We start from the raw sequence: 15921 nt of genomic DNA, 5'->3' as shown, positions 1-15921 counted from the left end.
AAAGGAGGAAACAAAACAGGGGTGGAAATAAAGCCACTTTGGATAAAGTGGGAAGAGGGCTTCTCTGAGGAGCTGACACCGAAGGTCCAGGCTCTGTACTAAGAGTCCACGCATGCAGTCAGGCGGTGTGTTTCCAAATGTGCACACAGCCCAGGAACCAATTCCTGCTTCTTCAGAGAAGGCATTGAATACCAAAAGGGGACCTCTCCACGGCAGGCCATCCACACAACCCCTGTGCCCTCAGCTACCATTGTCACTACCTGTCAGCTACTACTCAGCTACCTTTCCCAAGCCATCCCATGGCTCTCTGCCTGTCTGCATTCCTCATTTGAGGTGCTGATACATTAGGGTCTTGGTACATGTTCACACACAAATCGGTAAAAATTCAAGGCCCTCATAAATTATCGTCTGCAAAGACAGTCAGATAGTTTCTGATATTTCTTTCCAGTTCAATTTTATTGCTGAAGAAATGGCTCCATAAACAATCTTATCTTTGGCTAAAATGAAATTAAACCTGCTTGAAATAGGCCACTATATATGAGTCCTAAAATCTACAGAAAATGATGCCAGTCACTTTTTTTCTAGGAAGACCTGGGACTGTCTGCAGAAATAAAAATTCATAAGCAGGTTTTATTAGACCCTAGCCAAAAGTCTTCTTTGTAAGGTCAGGCAAACTCACCACTTCTCCCAGCCCCACTGCCCTTGACCTACCTGGCTCCAGGCCATTTCTGTCTTCAGCTAGTTTCTAATGTAGTCCAACCCTGGATCCTCTCATTTCCTTCTCTTCCCACCTGTATTCATCCCGTCCCATAGACCCCAACCCCAACCTTGGGAACTGTGATCTGAACACAGATGCTGGCTCCAAATAGTGTTACCAAAGCAGGGAAGATACAGGGGCTTTCACAACCCCATGGGAAGGAGGTAAAGTTTTCCTATATCATCATCAGGAAAGGAAAGAGGCAAAAATCAGGAGCTTGCAGCTGGAATGAAGGACACAGCCGCCTCTGGGCCCTAAGTTTAGAATCCCCAGCTAGGCCATGCACAGCCAGGGCCTCCACCTGCCGTAGGGCCTTGTTTGCAGCAGCCCCTGCTTTCCTTTATGATAGTACCTTGTGTGGATGCTGTGTTGGCCGTGGTTCCTGCACAGGTGGGTTATCAAGCTGGCAGATCTACCAGAATCTCCAACTGTTCATCTGTCCCTAGAGCCATTGCTGTGCTCATAGCATCTTCTGCAGAATATTGAGAAAAAAAAATGACAGACTCACACCTCTCCTTTTGCTTTTTATGAAAAGTTTAAGCAAAAGTTACCCAATGACTGCAGAGGGTAAAAGGGACACTCCCTGGATGAACCACTTAACTTTTATGAGCCTCTGTTTCCTCCTCTGTGTAATAAAGATTAAAAAAACCTCATAGGTTTGCTGTGAAATTTAAATGACAGGATGCATGCAGAGCACTTGGCATGAAGAATAAATGCCCAATGAATGTCAGTTGGTTTTTACCATGATCATTTGTTTTTACAAGTGCTTACTATGTGCCAAAAATGTGTTCGATGCTCATTTAACTTTATAAAAGGATGCATAATTTTAATTTTCATGAAAGAGATCTTTAAGGTGGATATTTTATCAGTCTCAGAGAAGTAATTTCCCCCAAACCACACAAGTGGTTAATAATAATGCTAAGATCTAGATCTACACTGCCTCAACTCTAGATTTCAAGTCTCTTCCGTGTCTGTGGTGTTCATGAATACTGATATTACAAAACAAGCTGTTAAGATAGAATCCACTCAGTAGCTGATCTACCTCAGGCTGCTATTAGCAAGAACTTGGATGACCTAACTTAAAACCCAAGCACAAACACAGCCCAATACCTGATTTTTTTTTAAAATGCTTTGAATTGTGAGACTTCATAGTCAAAACTACTACAGTGAATTCTTACTGGTTTTAAAGCAAAATTTAATCAACACAGATATACTGGGCAATATTTTTGGTAGGCATTACTGACAATACAAGGAAGATTTAAAACAGTTTTTATCTTCAACGAACTTATAATTTAATGGCAAAAGAAAGACATAAAAGGTGAATTAACACATGAATCAAGGCAAAAACTGAAGTTAAAAAAAAAAAAAACATGATGAGATGTCAAAAAAGAGGATGTATTTCAGGATTCAGAATGGGCTGAAGAGGGGAAGCTAGTGGCAAGACAGTGAACCAGGATGATGCCGTAATCATCTAAGGTTAAGGTGATGAGGGTCAAGGTCAGCCTTGGAACAGTGGGGTGAAGCCCATGGACATTCTGAAATAAATGCAGAGGGAATTTAATGAAAGACTAAAGAGATTAAGAGAAGGGAGGATGTTAACGAAGGTTTCAAAATGTCCTCACTGGGGAGATCTGAACCTGCTTGTCCTCCAATCTGTATTCCCAGTCTCAGTCATAGACACCAACATCCTGTCACACAACTCCTGAGAGCCACTCAGGACCCCTCACTCACCCTCCCCGACCTTCACACATCTAGTCCTGTTGTTCTTCCTTCTGCACATCTTCTGTAACTGATCTTTCCTGCCTTGTCCCTGTTTCTTCTCATCTCTCCCCTGCACAGCAGAGCAGCCTGCAGCTGTGACTCCTGCCCCAGTGTCATATCCCCATCTTTGTCCCTCACTCTGTCCTCCATGCCAGTGACATAACACATGTCTTTGAAGACCAGGCTTCAAATCTTCCAGTGATTCTCCAACACCCACACAATAGACCCACCAGTCCTGTGTGTGTCCTACAATCAAGAAAACTCTCTGTGGCTTCATTTCCTGTCACTCCACACCTCATCTTATCTGTCCATGACCCCCTATTCAGAGTCCCTTCATATTCTGTGCACAGAGCTTGAACAAATGAATGAGCGAAGGTATGAATGTAGGCAAGTCAAGACTGCATAGCTGTTGTGAAAAAATAATAATACATTTCTTAAAATAATGAAAAGCTTAATTTGGGTATATAAAAATGAGATATTTGGTTTTATCTCTTTTGAAAGCAGGCAAGATCTGGACATGCTCCAAAATAGAAGAACCACTTGAAAGAAAGGCTAATTATTAAAGAAATAGGAGATGATTTTCCTGCTAATAATAAAATTATAATCAACCTAGTCCTCACTTGAAGTTATTTCCTCAGTGAGACCTCCCTGAATTCCTAAATGAGATTAGCTCCCTAAAAAATACTTCTGTGGCTACCTTTTTTTATTTTATTTTTTGATAGATGAGATTTGATATCATTTGTTCTGTGTCTCCCTCCTGGAGTAAGCTCCATAAGAGCAAGGACTTCTCTTCTATTATGCCGAATTCCCAACCCTTAATATAGTGCCTGGGACAGAGTAGATATTCAATATTAATTAACCACAAGATTAATAGTATTTCTCTACCCTAAGAGTTATTATCCTTCTGCTTGCCAACACCAATAAAGTAAAAGGAAATTCCAATTGTTGATAAAAGCATCTAAAACAAAACAAGGCTCTGATTGAAGCAACACACATTAAGTAAGTTCTAATTTAAGTATAATTTAATTGTCAATAACAGTAAATTAACTTACCTGTTTAGATAAAAAGGACGGATCACCCTTATCACTCTCCTGCTTGAAAGCCTCCTGGTGTCCCCATTGTCTTCAGAGAGAAGTTCTCACTCCTTAGTGACAACCTGCCTCCCAAGACTCCTTGGCCATCACTACCAAGAGCCCCTCCCCATTTCCACATCAACCTCCCCCCCCCCCCCAACGCCCTGGACCTCTGCACTTGCTGACTCCACTTTCTGGAATACTCTTCCCTACTCTGCATCAGTGGAACTGTTAATATCCCTTCAAACACAAACTAAAACTTTCCTTAAGTCCTATTCACAAAACAATCTCTTCTCTTCCTGTCTACTCCTCAGGCACTCTGGCTGACCCCCATAAATCTAGAAATCCAAAGTAGTACAGTCTGATTTCCTTGAAGGCACTAATTGTGTCTTGTTCATCTTTACCTCTCTAGTGCCTTGCACAAGCCTGTGTAAAAACCACTACACTTTCTAGTGAATGAGTATAAAAGAAATCCCTGGGCTCTCTTTCCTCGTACCCCATATGCAATCCATCAGTGGGTCAAATTCAGCCTGTCTTCAAAAACACCTCCTGCATCCAACCTCTTCTCACCACCCTGCTCCAAGTCCAAGCACTATCATTTCTCGCCCAAACTACCACAAAAGTCTCTTGACTGACTGGGTTTTGTGATTCCACCTACAGTCCATTCTGTACACAGCAGCTTGTTGGTCTTTCTGCTAAGAACCATCTAGTGGTTTCTGTCACGCTCAGAACACAATTCAAACTCCTTATAAAAGCCCCAAGTGGTCTCATGCTTCCCCTCTTCTGCTTTGGGTAGCCTCCCTCTGCCAACCCTGTCTCGTTAAGGTCTTTCTGCCTAGAGTGTTCATGGTCCAAGTGATCAACCACCTACTCCTCCTTCGGGTCCCTGCCAAGCACCCCATAGTTCATCTCCTAAACGTTATCTTTCCTCATTACACTGACTCACGTCACACTTTCTATTGTTACCTATTTCAGCCTCTTCCACTATGATAGTAAGCCTCATGAAGACAGAAATAGTGCTTGTTTCATAGTGCAAAGACAAAAAGTAGTGCTCAATTTGTTGAATCTCAAAAAGAAAATGAATAGAGCAGCTAGGTACTGGACCAACAGAGAGAGAGGCGGGCAGTGGAGGACAAAGAGAAGAAAGACAAAAAATAAAGCTAGGTACAGAACAGAATTGGGATATCACCTATTACACACCATGTGGGGCTTTACCCTAGAAGTGAATTAATGTTATGTCTGAGTCCTGTCTGTGAATGATTTACAGAGGAGATGAGAGGCTCCTGAGGAAGACTGTGATTAAGTAACTCCAGAAGCTGGTGCCTAGAGCATCCTCTGAGGGCTGGGGTGTAGCTCAGTGGTGGAGTGCTTGTCCTGCATGCATGATACCCTGGGTTCAATCCCAGCCCTGTGTGAATATCCTCTGAGCAACTGACTTTCATTTCTTCCATCTTTAGCAAGATGTGGCTATCATCAGTTTCCATCATTTTTCCCAGGAGATAGGTACCTCTGACTGATGATTCTCATCCCTTAGTTAGGCTCTCTGCCACATCAGACAGGGCTATATTTCTGTGATGAAGAGCATGATTCTACAAAAGCTTTAAGATTAAAGGTGCCTTCTATAGATTAAAGTAAAACCTCTTTAATTCCGATTATTCTAACTCTGTGAACTCAGAATTCATTATCGGTTTCATTGGGCTGAGGCTTATCTTGGTCCAATGGTGAGGGACGCAGAGGGAGGCTACCAAACAAAGTAGTGATGGGAACATTATTTGCAAAAGGTGTAACCAATTTTAAAAGACTTCTTCAGCCATGCTTAAAAACACTTTATCAGCACCATTAATTTTCCCCCATTTTTTTAAGTCAAGGTTTAATTTACATACAGTAAAATCAAAATATAGAACAGACCCTAACCTATTAGCATTCTCTCATTCTCTGTTGTGGTTAAACCCCCTCCCACACCCAGCTTCTGGAAACCACTAGTTAGTTTTCTGTTCCTTTCATTTGCCTACTTGAGACTGTCATATAGATGGAATCACTAGAACGTCACCTTTTGAATCAGGCTTCCTTCACTAGCATAATGTATCTGAGATTCATTGCCGTTGCTGAGTGCATGTCATTTGTTTCATTTCGGACTGAGTACTATTGTACTCAGAGTGTTTATGCACTTGGCAGTAGATAGACATTTCAGGGGTTTCCAGTTAGGGGTGATAATAAAGTCACTATGAAACTTCACATACAGGTTTTTGTATGAGGATAAATTTTGATCTTACTCAGGAAGGCAACTCAGAGTGGCATGGCTGGGTTAGTTGGAAACTAAATGTTTTAACTTTTTAAGAAACTTCCAGACTGTTTTGTAAAGAAACTGTTCGTTTCCAACAGCTACTGTGAGAGGTTTAGTTGCTCCATATTCTTGCCAGTTGTTTTCATTCGTGCTATTGTTGCTGTTTAAGTTAGCCATAATCGGAAGGCTGTAGTGACTTCACCCCATAGTTTTAATTTTCATTTTTCTACTAATGATATTAATAAGAACATCTTTTTATGGGCTTATTCACCAGCAGTATATCATTTTGGTAAAGTATCCCTTCAAATCTTTCACCCATTTTAAAATTTGAACTGAAACAACTTCATAGCTGGTGTATGTATAAACGTACAAATATACACAATAAATATACCTTATTTTGTCTGACAAAGAAGTAGAGCAGGAGTTATTCCATGTTATGGATGAGAAATTGAGGCTGAAAATGTTTGTCCAACTTGCCTGCATTCACACCAAGTGGGAGAATTAAATAGAAGCCTCCCAGTTCACACTCTCTCCACAAGAGACAAGTAGGACAGACCTCAACCCCGTAGGGCTGTGAACTGACAAGAGGGGGCTGCACAGGACTGAGTGGCCCCTCACCCTCCCCCCACACAAAGTCCTGGAAAGGTGAAGCTTGTCATTGCTGGCTGTGGGAACACACTGTGTGAGCACATTTGCTACTGCCTGTACCCCCACCCCCAGTCCAACTCCCAGCTACTAACACTTAGAAAATAATCTCTTAAGCAAATCTTCCCTGACTTCTTCCTTTTCTACCACCTAAGTAGAGATTTCTGCATTTGAACAAACTTTGAGAGATAATCCTTCTTCATGCAGTGGTTTTCAAACTCGGGCTGGCAAAGGGTAGGGAGGGAGAATGAATGCAGGAAGCTTAGATTCAAACCACCACCACCACCACCACTACCACCATCAGTCAAAGCAGCATCACTTTTTATCTGATTTTACATATTGGCTTATCACTGACAAATTTATTTGAAAAAGAAGGTGTGTTGATTTCCGAAAGTTTGAAAACCACTACTTTGGAGCCTTTCTTTAATTTGAGGGTAAGAAGGCCTCCAAGCCCCCTTCAAACACTTAAATCATCCTTATAATAAATTAACCAGCAAATTTCTTATATATCCTACAATGCAAATATTTTACTAATTTGAACTGATCCCTAGACAACCCCACATCCCCAGACCAATTGAAATCACTAAGAGTTTCCTAACCTGTGCTAAGACACACCTCTGAGTTTGCTAAAACTTGCCACAGGATATTGATTCCCCTTAACCCTGAGGGCATTGAGGAAGGGTTGTCTTCAGAACCTGCTCTTTTTAAGTGAATTCCAGTGTTTATCTATGAATTGACCTTTCCTGTTCGTGAACTGATGTGAAAAAGTTGGAAAGCCTTGGATTAGAATCCTGGTGATTTGGGCATAGACTCTGGAATTAGGTAGTCAGTTATCCTGATTCACACTTACTGGTTAAATGGTCTTGTAAAATTGCCTTAGATTCCTAATCTGTGAAATGAGGATAATAGCACCTTGGTTCTTAGAACTGTTGTGAGAAGTACAAGGTAATATACATGATACCACACATAGCACAGTACTAGTACATTTGAAGCACTCAGGAAATAGTCCATTAATGGCCCAATATAACTCTGAGACTGGCCCCTTCAGCCACAGATGAGCTAAAACATGCCACATATTTCACAACACTCCTTAGATTATGCTTCAGAATGAGGGTAAATGTGAAGCTTCAATAAGCAAATATGGTCACTATTTTTAAAGTTACTAATGTTTGTAAAACCTCATTTACATCTCTCTGGTAATAAAGGTGAAACATATACATGTTTAAAGACCATTAACAATGTCTCCAGACTAGAAACAACACTTCAAAAAGAGAAGAAATATAGGGAAATAGTTAATTTCCAAAATATTTTAGATGCACATTTTTCTTGTTTATATTTTATTACAAAAAGCAATCACTTTAGTGATGGTTGAACAGACCCAAATGCCTCATTATGATTTGGACACAATCCTTTAACAGGTTTTTCTATTGAATCACCAAATGACTTCACATTACTGTCCTTTTATCTACCTTAATCATTTATATATTTACTAATAATATTTCAAATTAGAAAAAATAGACTCCAATACATCCTCATTATTATTCACTAACCCCAGGCAACAGTAGGTTTTAGCAGGAAAAGTTTATATAGTAAGAAGTAACACCAAATTCATGGATCTCTTTGCAGAATAATTTTACTTACTTAGCAGAAAAAGTACACATGTCTCAAACTGATTCCGTGTTTCCAACATCTAATAGGAATATTTTCAACTCAATCCTGGTTCAAGGAGTGACTTTGAGAGAAATATTTTTAAAATATTAGGTATTATCCCTGCCCATAAAAATTTCTAATCTTAGTGTTCTTTGATTCATCCTCATATTTCCAGTTTTTTCACAAATCAGTACTTGACTATACTGATAGTCCTTCTGTGTCTAAGGTTCAAACACAAATAGCTTTTATCTATTGTTATTAGAAATAACAATAGATCTGCTTCTGACCATCACCATAGATGGAAGGTTCTGTTGCATCACCCCAGAAGAAGAGATGAGCCCTCATTTCTCAGTTGGAATAGCAGAATCAAGGCTATTCTGGTGACAGTGCTCCCGCTAAGTTTGTAGAGCATCATCCAATTCAAAAGGTCATTCAACAGCCCTGCCAGCTAAGTGGTCTTGAACATGTTACTGGAGCCCTGTGTCTCAGCAGCCTCCTCGGTAAAGCCTGTCAGTTTGCATGTTTTAATGTGAGTTAATACATTTCAAGGGCTTAGAAGAGTGTCAGGCCCTGGCAAGTGCCTCATTCATATTGGTATCACTATCGTAGTACTAATAGCAATGAATTATTATCTTCCTGAGCATCCAAGTCCAAAATGCACGTATTTGGTTCGTCCTGGGTTCAAGCCCTGTACCAAAAGGAGGAAAGCAATATAGGAATTTTTATTCAGGGATTGGAGGACAATCCAGCCAACTGGAATCCCTGAGTCTATTGATGAAGTATAGGGCAGATGACAGGCCTTCTTTCCCCTGCCACAGTCTCTGGCTCCCTCTAAGGGTTTCTGCCTTATTCAGCACAGGATCAAAATAATTCTCCCTTGATTTGAGTTATGCTTTCCTCCTCTGTACATTTTTTTCCCCCAGAGATTACAGCCATCTGGAAAAACCAATAATATAGATACTTATTTACTGCAACAAGCAGTATATTCCTAGCAGGTCAGCTATCTGGTTACTGTCACTTGGGTTATATTTTAAAAACTAAACAAGCTGTTGAATCATAGTTCCTGTATATCAGGATTTTTATCTCAGCATATGAAGTGAAAGGAGTACATTTTACTTTTCAATATTTCTGGGCTCCTGCAAGATAATTTAAGAGACCATACATCTTTAAACTCAAAAATAATTGTGTGTGCATAATCTGTGTGTATTTATACTAAGAACATATACTTCTGTATTAATCAGTCTATGTTCTAGGACAGCCACAATCTTGGTAGAAATGGTATTAGGAAGGGCAAGAAGCTTGCTCCTCATTTAGGAGAAGGATTTGCTTCTCTTACAATGGAACATATAGTATTTAAGGTCCATCTTACCCATGGGGTGGTAAGAACATTCCTCAGCATTTTGGGTAAATAATCCTCAGGGATGAAGCTCCTTTAAGCAAAGCCATTATATCCTTACAGTTGATGAGACTAACAAGGGAAAAAAATCATCAGTGGAAATTCAGGGGATTCCAACTATATATCATTGGAAATGGAGGCTCTCTGCCGCTGGCTTCCTCCTTCCACACTTCCCCCAACATTCAGTCTTCTCCCCTCCCATTTCAAATATGCATTACCATTTCACAACCATCCTCCCCTCTCAAGAATGATAAAAGTCACAGACACAACTCTGCTTTTGACACACTATAATTTAAATAAAAATTGCTTGCCCTGAAGTGTTTCCTCAAGTAGGCATTTGGTTTCAGGTCTGCCAATTCCATTTGAGGAGTAGATTTATTCACTCATCAAATATTCATCGAGCACTTATTTTTGTGTCAAGCACTATCCTGGTTATTAAGCACACCATGATAAACAAGACCAATGTGGTCATTGCCCTCAGGAAGTTTATAACTGGCATTTGAAACTGATGTTAATCAAGTAAACAAACAAATGCACAATTACAAGCTATGTTTCTGAGGAAATAAAGACAGGATACCGTTGAGGAGGATAGAGTACCTTCCACAGATTGGAATTCTCTAGGATGACATTCAAGAGTCCAAAAATGAAAGAAACCCAGCACACAAGTAGTTGGGAGGAGAGACTTCCATAACAGAGGACACAACAGTGACATCCCTGAAAAGAACATAATACAGTGTGGTGGAGAATAGGGCATGAATGGAGATGGAGGTGGGAAGGAGACACAAGCCAAATCATGTAGGCTTCTGTAGGCTATGTGAATAATTTTGGATTTTAATCCAAGAGCAGTGGGAATCTACTGAAAGTCTTAAGCAAGGAATGGCATAATCTAACTTATGTCTCAGAGATTGTGGCAGATGCTATAGGGAGACTCACTGCAGAAGGACAAGGGTGGAAAAAAGGAAAAGAGGGGTTACTGTGGTAGCCCATGTGAGAAAGGACAGCTTGGCAGGCCAACCCCTGGAGTGGGTTAACTACACAGGTTGTCCTGTGGAGGACGCATGGTTCGTAGTACATTGCACTGCTCTTTTCTGAACAGTACTGAACTTCAGTTTTGAAATTTTGTCTTCATTAATCTCCTCGAGGGTTTATGAAAGATAGCCTTCTTTGATCTGTGATAGTCTTGAGCATCCCACCCTGTCACATCCTTCCACAGACTGCCCTGTAGCTTGAACTATAGTGGTGAAAATTTAAGCGAACATAAGTTAATAAAATCTACTATGTTTGAAGATAATACTAATAAGATTTGTAGGTATATTATACAGGTGAGGTAAAGGAGAGCAAGGAATTGAGGATAATGCCAAGTGGTGACTGTACCACTTACTGAGATGAGGAAATGAGGGAGAATGAAGAACAGGCTTGGAGAGGAAATATTTCTATTTTGGATTTGTCACAATAAAGATGTCAATCAGGTAGAGCCATCAGGAAGTGGACGGAAACACCAGCATAGAGCTGGTAGGATAAAGCTCAGCAGAAACATTTGGTAGTACCATTGTATAAAAGCTACACAAATAGATGAGAACCCCTCAGATGATCTGTGGAAGAAAAAAATTAGCCAAGATGAAATCCTGAGGAGGTCCGGGAAAAGAAGAAGAGACGGGAAAGTGAGAAAGAATTACCAGAAAGGTCGGATGAAGAGCAGGAGAATGGAGTCTCATGAAAGCAAAGGGTCCAGTTTGGTTCTAGAAGTATTGATTGTGTGAAAATGTGGCAAGTGAAAGGATGAATACAGAGAGGCATCTTCTGGGTTTGACAACAAGAAGTTTCACTGTTGTAGGTGGAAGAGGACAGGCTGAGGTAGCCAGTTTGGAATGAAAAGCTTTTTCCTTCTGGTTTCAGCCAGTGAACCTGGGACGTTGTTTGGATGAGGGAGCTGCAGAAATCCCAGTAGGCCAGATGTGTCAGTTGCTTTCTTTCTAGAATGCATCTCTGTGATTTCTAATTTTAATTAGGACATTTCAGACAGGAAAGACTATAGAGCACATCATGTTTGATCACTACTTTGTAAATGAGCGTGATCACATGCTTTAGCCAGTGCCCAAGTTCAAGAAAGAAAGAAAAGAAGAAGGGAGAGGAGAAAGAAAGAAGTGAATAAAGAAAGCAAAAACATTGTCCAAAGGAATCAGAACTAAATGTAATTCTTCTGTCTATAGTGTGTCAAGATTTCATGAAAACTAGAATTTGAAATGTTAGAGAAGTCTCTTCCTATCCACACTTCATGTCACCTTGAGGTAGGGATAGGACCAGTTGGGTGAAGAGGCTGCCTGCCTCTTGGTGCTTTATGGAGCTTTGCAGGTTCATGTCTGTAAGGACACCACATGTTTAGAGAGGAAATATTTAGAATTGAACTGGAGAGTTCCTTTGCACAAAAAATGGAAAATATGAAACCACACATATATGTCCACTTTGAAATCATTTTTACTTTATGATAAAATGATAAAATTTTAATTTCTGATTAATATTCTTAATAGGCAGGGGCTTAGAACATTTTAACTTTTAATTCTCCCACTTAATATTTAATGATCTATAAACAAACTCTTGGGAGATCTTTTTATAATAAGAGAAATCCCTTTGTATTTGTAAATAGAGAATCACTTAAGGAAGGCAAGAATAGAAGGAAAGAGAAGAGAGTCTCCCCTTATCTCAGAAGTAATCTGAGGCCATCTGATGGCCATTTACATGTATGGCTCAACATTTTTCATATTCCTGGACAGGAACTCTCCAGTTCAATACCAGACACATGGTAGGTAAGATGTTCTGGAATAAAAGCTAAGTATTCTGTTCAGTGATGGTACTTAGCTATTGTTGGTTAGCAGTGGCCACTGAGCATGTTCATTTCACAAGTTTGGATCCTATTTGCAAGGTAACAACTTGGGACAGTTTTCTCAGTAAGTGAAAAGAGTAAAGAAGCCCAAATTTTACTCCTGGGTGGCCTATTTTGTAATCTTGGTCAAGTTACTTAACCTCTCTCTGCTTCAATTCCTCCTTCAGGAAATGGTGTGAATAATGTCAGCCTTCTCCCTATGTCTCAGAAGTAATTTAAGGCCAGCTAATTGACTCTACCATATGTGATGTAATGGTGGGGAAAAGATCTATTACAATGTGAAATATCATTACTCTGGTTCAAGTCAGAGACTACCCTTGCACACACTATCCTATAGTTAGGCCTCTGAAGCCTACTTTTAACTACCCCACCCTTGGTACCAGGAATTGAACCTAGGGGTGCTTTACAACCACATGAACCACAGCCCCATTCCATTTTATCTTTTGAGATAGGGTCTTGCTAAGTTGCTTATGTCCTCACTAAGTTGCTGAAGCTAGACTTGAATTTGTGATCCTCCTGCTTCAGGCTCCTGAGCCACTTGGATTACAGGGATGTGCCACCATACCTGGCCCACTTTTAACTCTTTAAAGCAAAATCTTCCTATGTGGGTGAAGTTACCACTATCATTGATTTTAAACTCTACTGCAGCCCAAAGGACCCAGTCCCCTGTTCATTGAACATTTTTGCATTGGTTGCAGATTATTCTTTGAGGTAACCAGGAATATCTGAAGTATAGCAAAATCACTTCTGGGAATCATAGCACATGGGAATAACTGACCTATTGCACTTATCCAAAACCTCACCTCCAAATCTGCTAGTTCCACAGAAGCCAGTTCCAAGGCAGCTTCCACAGGAGCCCAAACCCTAAGTGGGCAGCCACTGTAGCACAGAGGAAAAATATGGCTCAACTATGTGAAAATAGTCATCATAACCCTCCAGTTGCAAGTATTTCTCCTTTAGGAAGTATACATCTCATATCCATGAGGTTGGACATTTTAGCCCCATCTTATAAAGGAAGAAATTGAGGCTCAGAGAGATCCAGTGGTTGGCCCCAAATCACATTATTGGTAAATAAATGCCAGAGGTATGAGTAGATTCCAGGTCTTCTGATGCTTTCCTAAGATTTTTTACTTAGCATGTGAAAATGATAATGGACATCAATCTATGGAAAGAAGGAAGATAACACTGTGCCTAAAATATTCAAATTGCACATCAAAAGAGAGGTTTTTTAATAGTTGATTTGATATTCTAAGGGTAGCCAGAATTATTGGAAAAATCAGCCCCACTGCCCTCCTCCTCTGCTCATCTCTTTATAGGTCAATATCAAAGGTACCATATAAGAAGCTTCAACTTAAAGTAAACCCTTGACTTTCACAGACTGTATATGCATGGAACTTGAATCATATACACTGAGACTGGTGTGTGGGGCTGAATCTTCCAGCTAGTAAGGGATGCTCACCAGCCACCTAGAATTCAATTATGAATGTGGGTTTTTTTTTTTGTTGTTGTTGTTGTTTTTTTTGGTTCCCCACCCATGACCCTATATCAATTCCTCAGAGAAAAAATTACAGTTTAGAATGGTATTACAAAGTTTGAGGATTTCCAAAGTCAGGAGACATATTTATCACAAATATCAAGGGTTCACTGCATTGAATTGTCCTGCTTCAATTTTGCTTTAGTGGGCAGAATCTCAAGGATAATGTTGTTGCTCATGGTAGTAACTAACTCATCTTGGATTTCTAACACATCTGTCCTTCTACTTGGCTTCTGACCAGTGGTTGCTTTAAAAAAAAAAAAAAGTCACTTTTCATTTTTATCATTCTGCTTTTATATGTGTCTTGATGTTGTAAATTGTCTTAAATCCTTTTTGGAAATGGTTTACATCCTAAATAAATGCTGAAACTAGGCTTCCTAGAAAGAACCATTTATTATTTAGTCTGGAGGCCTTCCATGTTAGAACTACAAAAAGAATTAAGGACAATGATTTTTTAAAAGGCAAAATAACCATGAGAGTTTTTAGGTGAATTTATTCAAATTCTGAGATTATCTGGCAGTAGCTAAGGATTATGCTTTGAGTGACACCTAATGGTTGAGAAAGTCACTCTCCCCAACCACTTCAAACTACCCAGAACAAGTTTTCCTTAAACCTTGGCTGCCTTCTTCAGAACTGCCTTGGTAATTGTTAAAAATATAGAGAGATGTAGGCCTCTTACTGCTGGGATTTCCCAGCCTGGTGCCTGGGCAATCCATCCAGAGTAATTCCAATGTTTACTTGAGTTTGAGAACCATTGATTCAAGAGCTGCCAAGTCAATGTGCCCAAAGCACTGTCAGGCCTGATGGAACCTCAGGAAGTTAGAGGGCCTAGGCGAAGGGTAGACCTCCCTGGTCTACCAAAGAGCGCCGGCAGAGTAAGAGAAAGCACAAAATCTCCCTGGGCGCGGGCACTGCCCTCCTGGCAGTGAGGGTGGGGGTAGCCTGGGGCCTTGAAAGCAGTCCCCCGGGGCTGCCTGCCTTTGTCCCCGGGTGGTCGCGGGAGTGTCGGACCTGCGCTGCGGACGGCCTAACGCCTGTTCTTCGTGTCCACAGACGAACCCAACTCCTGGAGTTCTCCCGCTGCCGCCTCCCCAGGTCTGCCGGAAGTAGGCGTCTCCCTCGAAGACATCCTCTCTCCATTCTCTCCATCGCATCCAGCCCCACCCTCCGACCCTTCCCACCAGATAAGCCCAGACCCGACTTGGGATATCAAAAGGGAACACGACGTTAGGAAACCAAAGGAGCTTTCAGCCGGCGGCCAGAAGAAGCAGCGCCTCGGAGAGCAGAGAGAGCGCTCGGCGAGTCCGCAGAGGGCCGCGCGGCCGAGGCTCGAGGAGGCGCCCGGCGGCCAGGGGCGGCCCGAGGCCGGCAGGCCCGCCTCGGAGGCCAGGGCGCCCGGGCTCGCGGCGGCGGACGCGGCGGACGCGGCGAGGGCCGGCGGGAAGGAGGGTCCCCGCGCCGCGCCGGGCCCCGAGCTCGGCCGGCGCGACGGCCTCGGGGCTGCGCTCGTGGGCCGGGGCGGCGGGGAGCGGCCGGGCGCGCGCGAGGCTGAAGGCAGGGCGGGCGCGCGCGCGGGTCCCCGGCAAGGCCCGCGGCCCCCAGGGGGCGCCCCAGCGCGCAAGGCGGCCGTGGCGCCGGGGCCGTGGAAGGTGCCGGGCTCCGACAAGCTGCCTGGCGTGCTCAAGCCCGGCGCCTCGGCCGCCAGCAGATGAGGCCAATGCCCACCACGCGCCCTGGCACAGGCCGTTCTTCTTAGGTTCCGTTTCATGGCGTTTTAATTTATTTTCACTGTCACACGCATAGATCCGCGAGGCACCAAGGCCTGGGAGCATCGATGTGAAGTCCCACACGTCCAGCGAGCATGGGCTGCACGGCGTCCACACGCAGACCTAAACTGATCCTAAAGCCCCCGGTTCCACGGTGGGGGCTTTGGCAGCTAT

The 15921-nt window shown here is 42.1% G+C and overlaps 1 protein-coding gene across 2 annotated transcripts in view; it reads left to right on the top strand.

The window, feature by feature from the left end:
- Positions 1–15693, top strand: part of Magi2 (membrane associated guanylate kinase, WW and PDZ domain containing 2) — a 1283934-nt gene extending 1268241 nt beyond the window's left edge. For both annotated transcript variants that reach the window (XM_027926401.3, XM_027926400.2), the window contains one exon: positions 15035–15693. In XM_027926401.3, the coding sequence (XP_027782202.2) occupies positions 15035–15693 (659 nt within the window). The remainder of the gene's footprint in view (positions 1–15034) is intronic.
- The last annotated feature ends 228 nt before the right edge of the window (positions 15694–15921 follow it).

This window comes from Marmota flaviventris, chromosome 1 (assembly GCF_047511675.1).
Source record: "Marmota flaviventris isolate mMarFla1 chromosome 1, mMarFla1.hap1, whole genome shotgun sequence".
Classification (NCBI taxonomy): Eukaryota; Metazoa; Chordata; class Mammalia; order Rodentia; family Sciuridae; genus Marmota; species Marmota flaviventris.
The sequence above is the reverse complement of the archived record's forward strand: the minus strand, read 5'-3'. Positions and strand labels throughout refer to the sequence as shown.